This window comes from Rhynchophorus ferrugineus, unplaced genomic scaffold, assembly GCF_030347505.1.
Source record: "Rhynchophorus ferrugineus isolate W39M unplaced genomic scaffold, kcgeb_rfMv2 rfM7, whole genome shotgun sequence".
NCBI classification, from domain to species: Eukaryota; Metazoa; Arthropoda; class Insecta; order Coleoptera; family Curculionidae; genus Rhynchophorus; species Rhynchophorus ferrugineus.
This window is the reverse complement of record NW_027472586.1, coordinates 1,917,760-1,933,236: the sequence shown is the minus strand read 5'-3', so window position 1 is coordinate 1,933,236 and position 15,477 is coordinate 1,917,760. Positions and strand designations below refer to the sequence as shown.

The 15,477-nt window shown below is 43.1% G+C and overlaps 1 protein-coding gene across 1 annotated transcript in view; it reads left to right on the top strand.

The window, feature by feature from the left end:
• Positions 1 to 15,192, top strand: part of kl-2 (dynein heavy chain 2, axonemal kl-2) — a 33,070-nt gene extending 17,878 nt beyond the window's left edge. Inside the window, exons 36-66 of the mRNA XM_076410496.1 lie at positions 363 to 572; positions 622 to 725; positions 779 to 1,043; positions 1,100 to 1,307; positions 1,376 to 1,614; positions 2,115 to 2,318; positions 2,371 to 2,581; positions 3,011 to 3,209; positions 3,272 to 3,404; positions 3,461 to 3,907; positions 4,115 to 4,266; positions 4,319 to 4,451; positions 4,514 to 4,695; positions 5,115 to 5,322; positions 5,374 to 5,825; positions 5,878 to 6,262; positions 6,322 to 6,708; positions 6,765 to 6,987; positions 7,046 to 7,230; positions 7,290 to 7,489; positions 7,547 to 7,713; positions 7,769 to 7,915; positions 10,691 to 10,828; positions 10,884 to 11,052; positions 12,062 to 12,278; positions 12,342 to 12,721; positions 12,774 to 12,960; positions 14,102 to 14,405; positions 14,464 to 14,618; positions 14,677 to 14,923; positions 14,977 to 15,192. Of these exons, the coding sequence (XP_076266611.1) occupies positions 363 to 572; positions 622 to 725; positions 779 to 1,043; positions 1,100 to 1,307; positions 1,376 to 1,614; positions 2,115 to 2,318; positions 2,371 to 2,581; positions 3,011 to 3,209; positions 3,272 to 3,404; positions 3,461 to 3,907; positions 4,115 to 4,266; positions 4,319 to 4,451; positions 4,514 to 4,695; positions 5,115 to 5,322; positions 5,374 to 5,825; positions 5,878 to 6,262; positions 6,322 to 6,708; positions 6,765 to 6,987; positions 7,046 to 7,230; positions 7,290 to 7,489; positions 7,547 to 7,713; positions 7,769 to 7,915; positions 10,691 to 10,828; positions 10,884 to 11,052; positions 12,062 to 12,278; positions 12,342 to 12,721; positions 12,774 to 12,960; positions 14,102 to 14,405; positions 14,464 to 14,618; positions 14,677 to 14,923; positions 14,977 to 15,131 (6,993 nt within the window). The 3' untranslated portion in view covers positions 15,132 to 15,192. The remainder of the gene's footprint in view (positions 1 to 362; positions 573 to 621; positions 726 to 778; positions 1,044 to 1,099; positions 1,308 to 1,375; positions 1,615 to 2,114; positions 2,319 to 2,370; positions 2,582 to 3,010; positions 3,210 to 3,271; positions 3,405 to 3,460; positions 3,908 to 4,114; positions 4,267 to 4,318; positions 4,452 to 4,513; positions 4,696 to 5,114; positions 5,323 to 5,373; positions 5,826 to 5,877; positions 6,263 to 6,321; positions 6,709 to 6,764; positions 6,988 to 7,045; positions 7,231 to 7,289; positions 7,490 to 7,546; positions 7,714 to 7,768; positions 7,916 to 10,690; positions 10,829 to 10,883; positions 11,053 to 12,061; positions 12,279 to 12,341; positions 12,722 to 12,773; positions 12,961 to 14,101; positions 14,406 to 14,463; positions 14,619 to 14,676; positions 14,924 to 14,976) is intronic.
• Positions 15,193 to 15,477: the final 285 nt, after the last annotated feature.

Below are 15,477 nucleotides of genomic sequence, written 5' to 3'. Positions count from 1 at the left end.
GAGTGTAATCCAACGTGTTTGTGTGAAGTACTTCGAAAGAGTGTCAGTGCATCCCAATGTACTCGCTAATCAGCTAAATATGCGAAGTGATAGTGAAGTGCGTAGACTAAAACGTTTAACACCATCTGATCTGATTACTGGACATATGTAGAGTTTAGAATAAGCATTAGAATAAGACTAATTAATTAAGATAATATTTTATACAGAAGATTGCTTAATGAAGTGATTTTCTACATGCCATGTATATATAATATAAACAGAAGAAATACTTATTGCCAATAGGGCAGATTGTGGACTCACGAAGAGTAATAATAAAAAAAAAAAAAAAAAAAAAAATTGTTAGTCTTTTGATATCTCTTAAGGTCTATCCACTGAATCCTAAGGCTTTGAATCTTGGCGAATTGTACGGCGAGTACAACTTGAGTACCAACGAATGGCTGGATGGCGTCATCAGTGCTATTATGAGGAAGACCTGTTCGGAGGAGACTCCTGATGAGAAATGGATATTATTCGACGGTCCCGTAGATGCCGTTTGGATCGAAAATATGAACAGCGTCATGGACGACAATAAGGTACTCCTCTTCATCCAGTTTCGGTGCATTACGTCGTGATGTGTTGCAGGTTCTGACGTTGATCAACAGTGACAGGATAACGATGCCCGAGCAGGTGTCCCTGCTCTTTGAAGTCGGTGATTTGTCGGTCGCATCTCCCGCGACTGTCAGCAGGTGGGATCTTTTCGTACTTTCCTAGCTTTTCAATGATTCTCGCCCGGTTTAAGATGCGGCATGGTTTACAACGACTACAAGGACTGGGGTTGGGAGCCGTACGTCAGATCCTGGATAGCCAGTCAGCGTCACAAGTCGCAGCGTTTCCAGGAGAAGATCTGGCACATGTTCAACACCTACCTGAACCTGCTGTTAGAGTTCAAGCGCCTCAACTGTCCGGAGATCGTTGAGTGTTGCGAGATCAACCTGGTATCGTCGTTCTGCAAGATGCTCGACATATTCGCCACGAAGGAGAACGGTGTTAACCCCAACGATACCGTACTGAATCAATGTTCGATCCTCCTGACCTGTTGACTCGTTTGGTTTCTGTCCAGGAACACTTCGAGGACTCGGTGAGGAACTGGTTCCTGTTCTGCATGATCTGGTCGATCTGCTGCACCACGAACGAGGAGGGGAGGACCAAGTTCGACTCGCTGATCCGAGAGAAGGAGGGGGTGTTTCCGATCAAGGACACCGTCTACGAGTACTACGTGGATGTGCAGAACTACGCCTTTGTCAGTTGGGAGGAACGGTTGAAGTACGGTACGATGTCTCGTATACTTGTTGCTCGAGAATATTAGATGACGCTCATCGGTTTATTCCCCATCTAGGGTGGAGATATGAAGCCGGATGTCCGTTTTATAAAATCATAGTGCCGACGGTGGATACGGTTCGATACGAGTTCATCATCAGTGCCTTGCTGCGGAAGGGATGTCCGGTTTTGATAACGGGACCTGTCGGTACCGGTAAGACTTCCACCGCCCAATCGGTACTGGGCCTGTTGAATCCGGAGGAGTACACGTTGTTGAACGTCAACATGAGTGCCCAAACGTCATCGATGAACTTGCAGGCAAGTCCCATCGAGAGGATCTATGAAATACCTTTCCAGTATTCTCTCGTTCTTTCTCTAAGTCTTGTTGATTCAATTTGGTGACGTAAACTTTTTCTTAATCTTCTAATATTATTACAGACCATCAATTTGGCTTCTGTAATAAACAGGGAACAACAGAATAAAAGTCAAAGTCTCTCTTATTTCTTTTAGACACTTTAATTTGGTAGATTCAGTTTTTTATTTTGAGTCTTTCTTGTAGGATATTTGATAATCTGTTTCGTCCACTGTTATATATGTCAATGTTTGTTAGATATTTGAAGTCTTTTTCTGCGCTAATTAGTTTCGCATTGCGTTTTCATAAGTTTTTACAAAGACTGATGATCAATAAGATACAGGCTTGTTCCATGAAATATCTTTTGCCTCTCTTATCAATACGATTAGATATTTGGAATTGTGGGTGGAATGTCGATCAACCTTTATCTTACCTATAATCTCTCGTTAAACATTACCACTATTAGAGTGCCATCGAGAGCAGAGTAGAGAAACGAACCAAAGGCCACTACGCCCCCACCGGTGGGAAGAACATGGTGACCTTCTTGGACGATCTCAACATGCCCGCCAAAGAGACTTACGGGTCGCAGCCACCCCTGGAACTCTTGCGACAGTGGATGGACTACGGGTTCTGGTACGACCGCCAGAAACAAACCAGGAAATATATCGAGGTACGTCGACCCGGTCCTGCCGGAGGTCGGTTAAAGGAGGCGCGGTTTCCAGAACATGCACGTCCTGGCGTCCATGGGTCCCCCTGGAGGCGGGAGACAGGTGATATCGGACCGGCTGCAGAGCAGATTTAACCTCATCAACATGACGTTCCCGAACGAGACCACCATCGAAAGGATATACGGGACGATGCTGCTGCAGCATCTGGCCAATTTCGATGAGGGTGTGAAGCTGGTGGGTAAGACGGTCACCGAAACTACCATAGGTATGTAACATGTTGAATCGGTGTATTTTGTGTACGGTTTCAAGTGTTAATTAAAAAAAATTAAGTTATTTTAAAGTGTTATCTAGTTTCACACACTCCAGGCTCCAGCTAGCGAACAATATACACTGTATGCTCATTTATCTTCAGTTTTTGAGCCCAAAGTTGTTGGAATGTGAAACGGGGAATTGTTTCGAATTAGCCTGCTATCCTTATTTACCGCCATAATGTTTTCTACAGGCCTTACTTTTCAAGATCAAAGTTCTCATGAGCGTGACGTTCTGTTAGTGCTAAGTGCTAAATTGCTATAACCTCCAAATGCGACAGCTAGTTTCAGTCAGAGGTACCAAGGACATTCTACCACCACAATTCTGCGATAGTTCAAGTACTAGTATAGCAAAAATCACGATATCACGCGCTGTTGATTCCCAGATCTCTACAATAACGTGATCGCCAAGATGTTGCCAACGCCGACCAAAATCCATTACCTGTTCAACTTGAGGGACATCTCCAAGGTCTTCCAGGGACTCCTGCGCAGTCACCAGGACTACCAAAACGACAAAAGCTCGCTGCTCCGGCTGTGGATCCACGAGTGTTTCAGGGTGTTCTTCGACAGACTCATCGATGAGGCGTGAGTTTCGTTCTGCTTTGATGGTTTTAGCGTAGCGCTCCGTTCGTGTTTTTATCGTTTAGTGACCAGGATTGGTTCTACGCCCAGATGAACGAACAACTGGGCCGTCACTTCGACCTGACGTTGCACAGTTTATGTCCCAGCAACGATATTCCCATTTACGCGGATTTTGTGAACCCTTGGGGAATATATGAGGTACCAGTCGGTCTCGCCCCCACCCTTTAGGTTTAATAAGGGTTTGGTTCTTGCAGGAACATGCTGATCAGACCGCCCTGAGGAAGTACATCGAGACCCAGATGGAGGAGTACAACGTACAACCGGGAGTGGTCCCTATGGACCTGGTACTCTTCAAGGAAGCTCTCGAGCACATCTGTCGGATAGTCCGGGTGATATCCCAGCCCAGGGGCAACATGCTCCTGGTGGGTATAGGCGGAAGTGGTCGGCAGTCCCTCTCGAAGATAGCGGCCTACATATGCGAGTACAACACTTTCCAGATATCGGTCACCAGGAGCTACAGGGTGCCGGAGTTTAGGGAGGACCTCAAGACTCTATACGCCATGACTGGGATCGCAGCCAAGCTGACGTCCTTTTTGTTCAACGATACCCAGATTACGGACGAGGGATTTCTGGAGATCATCAACAACATGCTGAGCAGTGGTGAGGTGGCCAATTTGTATAAACCAGACGAATTCGAAGAGGTTAGTGCCAGCTTGTTTTCCTTCGATTTTCTTCAAGGTTCACAACACTTAACATGTTTTATCATCACTTCATCATATGGAAGGGAATTTGGATTCCTTAAAGTTGATATTCTTAGGATTATTCGTTCCTTTGAACTCTTCGAAAGAATCGTATAATTAAAGCAAACGAAACTGATGAATATAGTTTTAATATCCTTTTTAACGTAGGTTAAGTCAAAACTGGAAAGTGCTGCCAGTAAAGCTGGTGTGATCAGTACCAACGAGGCCATCTACGAGTTCCTGGTATCCAGGGCTAGGGCCAACATGCACATAGTGCTATGCATGAGTCCTATCGGTGATGATTTTAGAAACCGATTGAGGTACTTGTTTTTTATTGATATTATTTCTTATACAAGTCACAACTCCCAACAGACAATATCCAGCTCTGGTGAACTGTACCACCATAGATTGGTTCCACGAGTGGCCTAAGCAGGCCTTGCTGGAGGTGGCCCTCAAGTTCATAGCCGGCGTGAACTTTAGCGAGACCATAACCGGACAGGCTGGGGTGAGATTTATCGAGATTTCTGCCCTAGTTTTGCGTCCTTTACCGCATAAAATCCTTCGCAGAAAACTAGGAGGGAGTCCCTTGTGCAGACCACTCAAGAGAAAATGATGCAGGCCACTTCGGAGGCTTTCTCCTTCATTCACAGCTCGGTGGTCGACTTCTCGAAGCTGATGAAGTTGGAGATTAAGAGGCACAACTACGTGACGCCGACCAACTATCTGGAATTGGTATCTGGATATAAGAGGTATTAAAACTATTAAAAATGTTCATAACCGGAAGGAACATTCTCCTACTACATCTTTATTCTGTCTCACCCTCCCATAATTACAACTTTTTTGACTTTCTTTGTTAAGACTGCGATATCCCACAACCGTACACTTATAGAAACTTACTTTCTTGTTTTGCTTCTCTCGATATTTTTTCTCTCTCTTTACTTTCCTGTTATCCCCAGAAGGTATCAAACCCATTGTCTCAAAGCTGCCTCTGCTGCTTGTTTTCATCACTTATTAATATGTTTTATGTTTATGGTAAATTTTCTAGTTCCTTCTTCGATCTCATTCGTATTTAGCTGTTTATTCTTTATCTTCTGTTTTCTTATCTTCTTATTGCCCTTCTTTATTTGACTTTATCGATATATCCCACTCACAAATGATGCTTTAACAGAATGCTGGCCTCCAAACGTTTAGAAATATCAACACAGGCCAACAAACTGAGGAACGGCCTGTGGAAAATCGACGACACCAAAAATAAGGTCACCAGCATGTCGATTGAGCTGGAGGAGGCCCAGGTGAAGGTGGCCGAGTTCCAGCAGCAGTGTGACGAGTACTTGGTCATTATAGTGGCGCAACGGAAAGAAGCCGACGAGCAACAAGTTGGTCATAGTTTAAAAGGATCAGCGCGTACTAATTGATGATGATTCCAGAAAGAAGTGTCTCAAAAGAGCGTCAAGATCGGCGAGGAGGAGATCCAGTGCAAGAGACTGGCGGACATAGCCCAGGCGGACCTGGACGAGGCCATGCCCGCCCTCGAGGAGGCCATCAGGGCACTGGACTCGCTCAGCAAGAAGGACATCAGTGAGATGAAGAGCTACGGCACCCCACCGCAGAAGGTCAAGATGGTGATGGAGGCCGTGAACATCCTGAAGGGCGTCGAGCCGAGCTGGGCCGAAGCCAAACGCCTGCTGGGCGAGATCAACTTCCTCAAGGACCTGAAGGAGTTCGACAAGAACCACATATCGGAGAAGACGCTGAGGAAGATCGCCAACTATACGATGAACGAGGAGTTCGTGCCCGACAAGGTGGGCATCGTGTCCCTGGCGGCGAAATCCCTGTGCCAGTGGGTGATAGCTATCGAGAAATACGCCAAAGTTTGGAAGTAGGTTTCGACGATCGGGTTTCGATGATCTTTAAGATTATTTCCCCCGCAGGATAGTCGGTCCCAAGAAGGCGAAACTAGACGAGGCATTGGATTCCCTGAAAGAGAAACAGGCGATGCTGGCTGAGGCTCAAGCGAAGCTGGCCGAGCTCAACATGTACCTGCAGAAACTGCAGAAGGAGTACGAGGAGAAGTTGGAGCAGAAGGAGGAGCTCAATAGAAAGGCGGAACTGTTGAAGTTAAAACTGGAGAGAGCCGCTACCCTTGTCGATTGTCTGGCTGGCGAGAGGCAGAGGTGGGAGGACACCGTCAAGGAGCTGGATTTGAAATACACGTTCTTGCCCGGAGACTGCCTGGTGGCGACGGCTTTTGTGTCCTACATGGGACCATTCGTCAGCTCATACAGAGAGAAAATGGTGGCCATGTGGGAGAAGGAAGTACGGAATCATAAAAAATGTCGACATTCATGGAAGATCTCGCTCTGTTTACCTTCTAGGTGGTCGCTTTGGAGATCCCCACCTCCCTGGACTTCAATCTCATCAACTTCCTGAGCGATCCGACGACTATCCGCGAGTGGAACATACAGGGCCTGCCCGCCGACAACTTTAGCACCGAGAACGGCATCATCGTGACACAGGGATCGCGGTGGGCTCTGGTCATCGACCCCCAGTGCCAGGCGATGAAGTGGATCAAGGCCATGGAGGGGAAGAACGACCTGCAGGTTATCGACTTTGGAATGCCCAATTTCATGCACGTGGTGGAGAAGGCTGTGCAGTTCGGGCAGCCGGTGCTACTCCAGAACATACTGGAGACGATGGACCCGTCAATGGAGCCCATCCTGGCCAAGGCGGTGGTCAGACAGGGCGGCCAGAACATGATAAAGGTCCTCGTTACCAATTCTGTGGACGGAAACGTTGAATTCGCGGTTTTTCTGTGCAGCTCGACGACAAATACGTCTCGTACGACGACCGATTCAAGTTTTTCATCACCACCAAGCTGACCAACCCCCATTACGCGCCGGAGATATCCACCAAGACCACCATGGTGAACTTCGCGGTCAAGGAGCAGGGCTTGGAGGCGCAGCTGTTGGGTATCGTGGTGAGGAAGGAGCGGCCTCAGCTAGAGGAGGAGAAGGACAACCTCGTCATGACCATAGCCACCGGTAGAGACCATCGGTTCCGACATGGTTGGCCTTCTTGTCATCCGTAACGCAATTTCAGGGAAAAGAACGCTGATGGACCTGGAGAACGAGCTTCTGCGCCTGCTGAACGAGTCCAGGGGCAGCCTGCTGGAGGACGCCGAGCTGTTCAACACGTTGCAGACGTCCAAGGCCACCTCGGAGTCGGTGAAGAAGAGTTTGGAGGTGTCGGAGAAGACGGAGGTGCAGATTGACTCTGCTAGAGAGGTGGGGGTGTACCTTTGAGCGGTGTCGGTGGAGTATTTATGATTTGTTGTGATTTGTAGGGGTACAGGCCGTGCGCCAAGCGGGCGTCCATTCTGTTCTTCGTCCTGAACGACATGGGCAACATCGACCCCATGTACCAGTTCGCTCTGGACGCCTACATCTTCCTCTTCCTGAAGTCGATCGCCAAGAGTCCCAAGGCCGTCATTTTGCAGGACAGGATCAACGCTCTCAACGAGTATCACACCTTCGCCGTTTACAAGTAAGGAACCGCAACGGGAAATACCTCCGGCTATATCAAAAATACTTTCCCTTCCAGGTACACCTGCCGCGCCCTGTTCGAGAAGCACAAGCTGCTGTTTTCGTTCCACATGTGTATCAAGATTTTGAGCGCCCAGGGCAAGATCGTCATACCGGAGTACATGTTCCTGCTAAAGGGGGGCGTCGTCCTAGATAGGGAGAACCAAATGGAGAACCCCTGTTCGGGTATCGGAGGTCGATAACCGGTACTGTCGTCAGTTGACGTCAATTCTTGTTGCAGCGTGGCTGAACGAACTGGCTTGGGACAACGTAACGGAGCTGGATAAGCTGCAGGGCTTCCACGGCGTGGTCGACTCGTTCGAGCAGTATTCCAGGGACTGGTACAACTGGTACACTCACACGGAACCCGAGACGCTACCCCTGATTGGTAAAAGCCCAATATTTCTTGCCTATCTTGTTTTATTTCTATTTTAAATGGATATTAGAGTGTAAAGTGTGTATCTTATTGAGAACGATTATGATCAAGATCGTTCTTTAATTTCCTGGTCAGTACTAGCAACTATTTTCTGAACAAACAGTAAATCGTAAATTTTCACTATATATATGGAAAAAGTGCTAAAATTTTTCACCTCTCGGATAAAGATGGAAGAACGAAACGGAAATCCATGCTAAATTGCTTCAGAATTGATTTTTTTTAAGATATGCGACATAAACAGAAATCCAGTCATTTTCTGAAAATACACTTTTCATTTTATAACCCAAAAAGTAAAGAATGTACGAACCTAATTATACCACCGTTCGATTTGGCGTAAAATTCTTTATAATCCCTGTAATTTTCATTAGTCTCCGATTATTTGAAAGGAAACTATAGCAAAAAGACTTGAAAATGGTAAAAAATCGCAAATTTTCCGACTATATATATGAAAAACGTACCAAATTTTTTTCGCCCTAGGATAAAGATGAAACTCTCAAAAATATGTATTTTGAAGCGAAAAAAACGAAAATCCAGGTTAAATTGCTATAGCATCTATAGTTTTCAAAATATCCGACATAAACTGACATTCACTCATTTTCTTAAATCCATTTCTTATTGTCTAACCGAAAAATTAAAGAATATACAAAAACAATTATATTACCATTCGATTCAGCGTGAAATTCTTTATCACCACTGCAATTTTTTTTAACCTTCAATTATTTGAATGGAAATATGAAAGCAACAAAAATAGAAGAATGGAAAAATCCAAAAATTTCAAGACTTATTTTGGAATTCCTTGCCCAATAGTAGCAACTAATTTTTAAACAAACGACATTAGAATGTATAATATCTGGAGAATTTGCCTGATGTTTCTGTAAAGATTCTTCCAAAGTTTACATGTTATTGTGTTGTCAATTGCAAAACATCTCTCGTAATGGTATTATATGATGATCATTTCAAGCCTTCTATGGAATGTTGCTAAATGGCAATGTTGGGAAAAGTAAAATCGTCAACAATGAATAAATATTACATGGTGTTGTTGAATCGACTGTGTGAAGAAATAATATAAAAATACGCCCTCAAAACGAAGGAAGTTGGCAAAACTGATGGCCAAACTGAAACAAATGCAGTTCGAATTACTTTATCACCCTCCCTACAGTTCAGATCTGACCTTCAGTGACCTACTAGGTGTTTGCAGATCTCGAAACAATGCTTTACGGAAGGGGGTTTGGCTCCAAAGAAAACGTGACTGTCGAAGCTGAAGAAGCAATACAGTTTGCAATTAAGCCGGCTTGGTGGCGCAGTGGTAAGGCGCTAATTAGAATTAAGCTGGATTATGGAAGTTAATGTTACATCACTGCAGCTCTCTCTGCATGTTAGGAGACTTGGCCCGGTTTAGAATGCTGCATTGAGGGTTATACTGGGAGCACACAACACCAGTCCTGTTGAGAGCCTTCAATGTGAGACAGGAATTCCATCACTTGGTTCAGGACGAGAGCTCCTTCTCATGAACTATGCAAGCTCCATCAGATTTCATCCAGAGCTATAATAGCTGCTACAGTCAACAAGACTGCGACAAGACCACCCTGGCAGTACTCCAATATATCTATAGACCTATCCATGAAGGTACTAAACAAATAATATATTAGCTCCTTCATAATAAAACAGCTCTTCACCCAGACACTTGAGGAGATTTACCCAAATCATTTCGCCGTTTATACTGATGGTTCTAAACAGGGAGATTTCGTTGGTGTCGCATACACTTCGGACTGTTGGAGGAGCACTTTTGACTTCCTACAATTACTAGCATTTTTTTCCGCGGAGCTTTTGCCCTTTATAAGACCCCATCTGCCCTGGATGGACTGTTGGTGGGCGCATCAATACTTGTGGTATCAGACTCAATGAGTTCTTCAGACAGTCTGATTTCAGTAAAGACAATCCACCCTCTAGTAATAGCTATCAGAGAGCTACATACTGGAGAGGATTGGAGTAAGAATAAATTATCTATGGGTTCCCTCTCATAGGGGAATTCCCGGTAACGAAAGAGCCGACTACCTGGCAAGCAGAAAGGAAGATTCAGTCAAACTGAGCGTTCTATTCAGTAAGGAAGAGGCTAAAACACATATAAAAACTATATACAAAAAATTGGATCAACTAAATTGGGATCTCGTTATGGAAAATAACAAGTTGTGGGAAATCAAGGGGGTTTTTCACCAATCTCCTAATATTAACAACATCAACAGGTTCCAATTGAGCATCCTTGCTCGTCTGCGAATAGGGCATAGCAGACTGACGCATGAGCATCTGTTAAAAGGAGGAAACCCCCCATAATGTGACGAATGCCAAACACAACAGGGTGTCAGGCACATCCTTCTGGAGTGTGAAAAGTGTGAGGTACTGAGACGGCAGCTCGGAATGCCAAGGTCATTAAAACAACTCGAGCATTTGGATATGCTTTTCAACTTTTTAACGGCCGCTGGATTGATACACCTTTTGTAATTCTTCTCTATTGTAATTTGTATAGTATATTATTTTTGAATGTCATTTATGTATACTTTATTTAAAAATACATTGTAACTCGACCCTAAATAGCCCAAGAGGCTGATAAAATAATAAATAAATAAACCTATTTACTTTGTCCTAATAAATAAATGAATATATAAATAAAAAAAGGTGATAAAATATATGTAAACCGATGCCGTTGTAATTTTTCGTAACCAAATTAAGGTGAATGGGACGGGATATGCAACGAGTTCCAGAAAATGTTGTTCGTCAGATCCCTGAGGGCGGACCGAGTGTCCTTCTGCATCTCCAACTTTATCATCAATCAGCTGGGACCACAGTTCGTCGAACCCCCGGTCTTAGGTGGATATATCGTCTGATTTTTGAAGTTCAACATCATCGTTGACCGTGTTTCCAGATGTCAAGGCTGTCCTCGAGGAATCCGTACCCCAGACCCCGCTGATATTTGTCCTATCGCCCGGGGTGGACCCCACCTCCGGTCTCCTGCAGCTGGCCGAGAGCTCTCAGATGAGCTCCAAGTTCCAGTCTCTGAGTTTGGGTCAGGGACAAGCGCCAATAGCTACAAAGTGAGTTATTCATTTGATATTCATTAAAAATTACATTTATTTGAATTTATATTATCACTACATAGTATAAAACAAAGTCGCCTTTTCTGTCCCTATATCCCTATGTGCGCTTAAATCTTTAAAACTACGCAACGGATTTTGATGCGGTTTTTTTCAATAGATAGAGTGATTCAAGAGGAAGGTTTATATGTATAATACATGCATAATATACTAAGGCAACATTGCTAATTTTAGAGGTTTCTAACGTGATGTCGTAAATTGACCTATTTTTTTAGGCTTATTTAGCAATTAGCAAAAACGCTGCCTAACGCTACGAGTTAGATCAAAATTAATGTACTACAGTATTGTACACCATAAAAAGGTCTACAAAAAAGTCCGCGATGGTATATGTTTATCTTTTAGGGATAACCCACATTAACCATTTTTATTGTTTACTTTTTACGTGAGAAAATGGCTTATTTACGAAGCTATTTTAAGCAATACGGCATTAATCCTTATCGAATTAAATACCTTAAATACAGTGTGCAATTAATATAGATCAATATGGTTCCTTACAGCATGTAAATTAAACAAATATTTTCGGAGATATTACAAATTTAAAATTTGCGTTTAAAAATGTGTAATGTAATAAAAATTGTATGAATTTAGATATTCCAAAGATAGCAGGAAATCTTCATAGTAAGTATAGGGGAAGAGGAATTGTTTTACTCCAAATTTAATGCGTGCAGGCCAAGGGCAGTTATGAATGAACCAAAAATACTGGATCGATTTTAATTATGTTTTCATTGAGTGACATAGGCATATATATTTTATGCCCGTGCAAAGTCGGAGCGGGCCGCTATGTTTTTATATACAACGTTCATATTTTTTCTGTAGTGTATTTAATTTAGTATCAGCATTGCACCCGTGCGAAGCCAGGGCGGGTCGCTAGTCTCTTTTAATTACAAGTAATTCAAATACCGTTCAACCCCGATTGTTACTGCCCCCTGATGCAGATGACCTGTTGTAGGTTGTTGCAGACTGGTGCAAGAGAGGGTCAGTGGATTTTCCTGGCGAACTGTCACCTCTCGCTCAGCTGGATGCCGAAGCTGGACAAGATAGTCGAGATCCTGCAGACGGGCAAGGTCAACCCCAAATTCAGGCTCTGGCTGAGCTCCAGCCCCCATCCGGATTTCCCCATCTCCATACTACAGGCAGGGATCAAGATGACCACCGAGCCCCCAAAGGTCACTCATCTGCTATCTGTCTATCCCCCTTTAAAGACGTAACGATTTTTACAACTCCTTCAGGGACTCAAGGCCAATCTGAAGCGACTGTATCAGTTACTGACCGAGGAGCAGTTCAGCGCGTGTCAACACCCGGAGAAATACAAGAAACTCCTGTTCGGACTGTGTTTCTTCCACGCCATCTTGTTGGAGAGGAAGAAGTTTCAGCAGTTGGGCTGGAACGTCGTCTACAGCTTCAACGATTCGGATTTCGAGGTGTCCGAGAACCTTTTGCAGATCTATCTGGACGAGTACACGGAGGAGACTCCCTGGGACGCCCTGAAGTACCTTATCGCTGGCGTGAGCTATGGGGGTCACGTCACCGACGACTGGGATCGGAGGTTGCTGATGACCTACATCAACCAGTATTTCTGCGAGGATACCCTGAATGTCGCTTACTTCAGGTCCGGCCCGCCTGTGGTGGGAGGGATACGGTTTTGATCGGTCTTGTTGCAGGTTATCCACGCTGAGCACCTACTACATACCCAGGGACGGGTCTCTGCAGTCTTATCAGGACTATATCACGTTGCTGCCCAACGTCGACAGGCCCGAAGCCTTTGGACAGCATCCCAATGCCGATATCACCTCCCTCATCTCGGAAACTAGGAACCTGTTCGAGACCCTTATGTCTTTGCAAATTCAAGTAAGTGTTTGATAAAAAAAATATTGTTTTACACTCGTATGAAGATAAAATTCTTAAAATATGCTCAATTGTTGCAGAATTTATGGTTTTTCGAGATGTGTAACATAAACATAAATATAAATACACTTTTCATTGTATATTTTAAAAACTAACGGTTCTATAGATTTCGCGTAAAATTCTTTATAATCCCTATTATTTTCATTAACATTCGATTATTTGAACGGAAATGACAGCAAAACCCATAAAAATGGCAAAAGTACCAAAACTCTCACAATATATGTATTTTGAGGTGAAAGAAACGAAAATCCACATTAAATTGCCTTAACGTACATCATTTTTAAGATATTTGACATAAACTGAAATCCACTCATTTTCTGAATATACACTTTTCATCGTGTAACTTAAAAACTAAGGGATATATAAAAATCATTATACCACCATTCAATTCAGCGCAAAAATCTTTATAACCCCTGCTATTTTTATTAATCTGCCATTATTTGAAAGGAAATTACAACAAAAAATATGTAAGTGGCAAAAAATTGCAAATTTTGATGACTATATATATGTAAAAATTACCAAAACTTTTTACCCCATGGATAAGGATAACACTCTCACAATATATGTATTTTGAGGTGAAAGAAACGAAAATCCACATTAAATTGCCTTAATATACATAATTTTTAAGATATTTAACATAAACTGAAATACACCCATTTTCTGAAAATACACTTTTCATCGTGTAACTTAAAAACTAAAGGATATATAAAAATCATTATACTACCATTCAATTCAGCGCAAAATTCTTTATAACCCCTGCTATTTTTATTAATCTGCCATTATTTGAAAGGAAATTACAACAAAAAATATGAAAATGGCAAAAATGGCAATGGAAAAATTACCAAAACTTTTTACCACATGGATAAGGATAACACTCTCACAATATATGTATTTTGAGGCGAATGAAACGAAAATCCACTTTAAATTGCTTTAACATACATAATTTTTAAGATATTTGACATAAAATAAAATCCACTCATTTTCTGAAAATACTCTTCAATTTATAACTTAAAAACTAAAGGATCTATAAAAACCAAGCAAAAAAAAACACGAAAACGATTAAACAAATTGATCATTCTTACAGTCTTCAGCCGGTGCAGCGGAGTCTAAGGAGTCCAAGGTATCGAAACTAGCGGCCGATGTGCAGTCCAAGGTACCGCCGCTGATGGATTACGAAAATACCGATAAACTGACCGGTGTACACAAGACCCCTCTAGACGTGGTCCTCCTGCAGGAGATACAGAGGTACAACAACCTGTTGCAATTGATCAACACGTCGCTGGAGAACCTGCAAAAGGGCATCCTGGGTTTGGTGGTGATGTCGTCGGAGCTGGAGGAGATATTCACGTGTATCTTCGAGGGGAGAGTCCCATCAGCTTGGCTTAGAGGTAACCAAGAGAAATACTACACTAGATCATTTTATTTGCAATTTGTTTCAATCAACAGCGTATCCTTCACTGAAACTGTTGGGGTCATGGACCAGAGACCTGATGGCTCGAGTCGAACACTTCACCGCCTGGTCCGTCACCACCCACCCGCCGATGTTATTCTGGTTAGCAGCCTACACCTTCCCCACAGGATTCCTAACAGCAGTGCTACAGGTATATCCGTCACGTAAACTCCACAACACAACGCAATTTCGAACATTTTGTAACAAAGACCACAGCCAGACAGAAGGAAGTACCCATAGACACGCTCAATTGGGATTTCACGGTGCTGACAGTCGACGAGAGCACTATTCAACAACCCCCGGAGTCCGGAGTCTACGTCAGAGGCACCTATCTGGAAGGAGCCGGCTGGGACCGGAAGAACGCGATCCTAGTCGAACCGCAACCCATGCAGCTCGTCTGCGCGATGCCCTTGATTCATTTCAAACCCGTCGAACAACAAAAAAAGAAAACGAAAGGTGAAATTAATATTGTTAGTTGCCTGTCCAATCTAAAAGTTATCTATCAACAGGTTTGTACTTTTGTCCCTGTTATTATTTCCCAATTCGGACGGGAGCTGCCAACAGGCCCGCGTATGTCGTAGCTGTCGATCTCAGATGTGGCACAGAAGGCTCCGACTATTGGATCAAACGGGGAACCGCTTTATTGCTTAGTTTAGCCAATTAATCGTTTTACTTGTCCAAGTTCGGTTCGTTTAAATGCGATAATAAATAATTTTTATACGTTTCTTTATTGATTTTTTATTGATTTTCGTAGTAGAATAATGGAACTTATAAACACAAATATTATTTATTGAAAAAAATTGACTGATGTCTGCATCTATGAGACAACATTGTAACTATGCCTGTATAATGTGTTGCAGCATATTGGATTTTGCTTCCTATATTAATAAAATATTTAAATATGCAATTTAAATATTACGTTAAATACCTATGCTCGAATTTTACCGTGCATTAATATGTTTCCATAAATTAACCAACAGCTATATAGGGATATTTCGTATTTATCGATT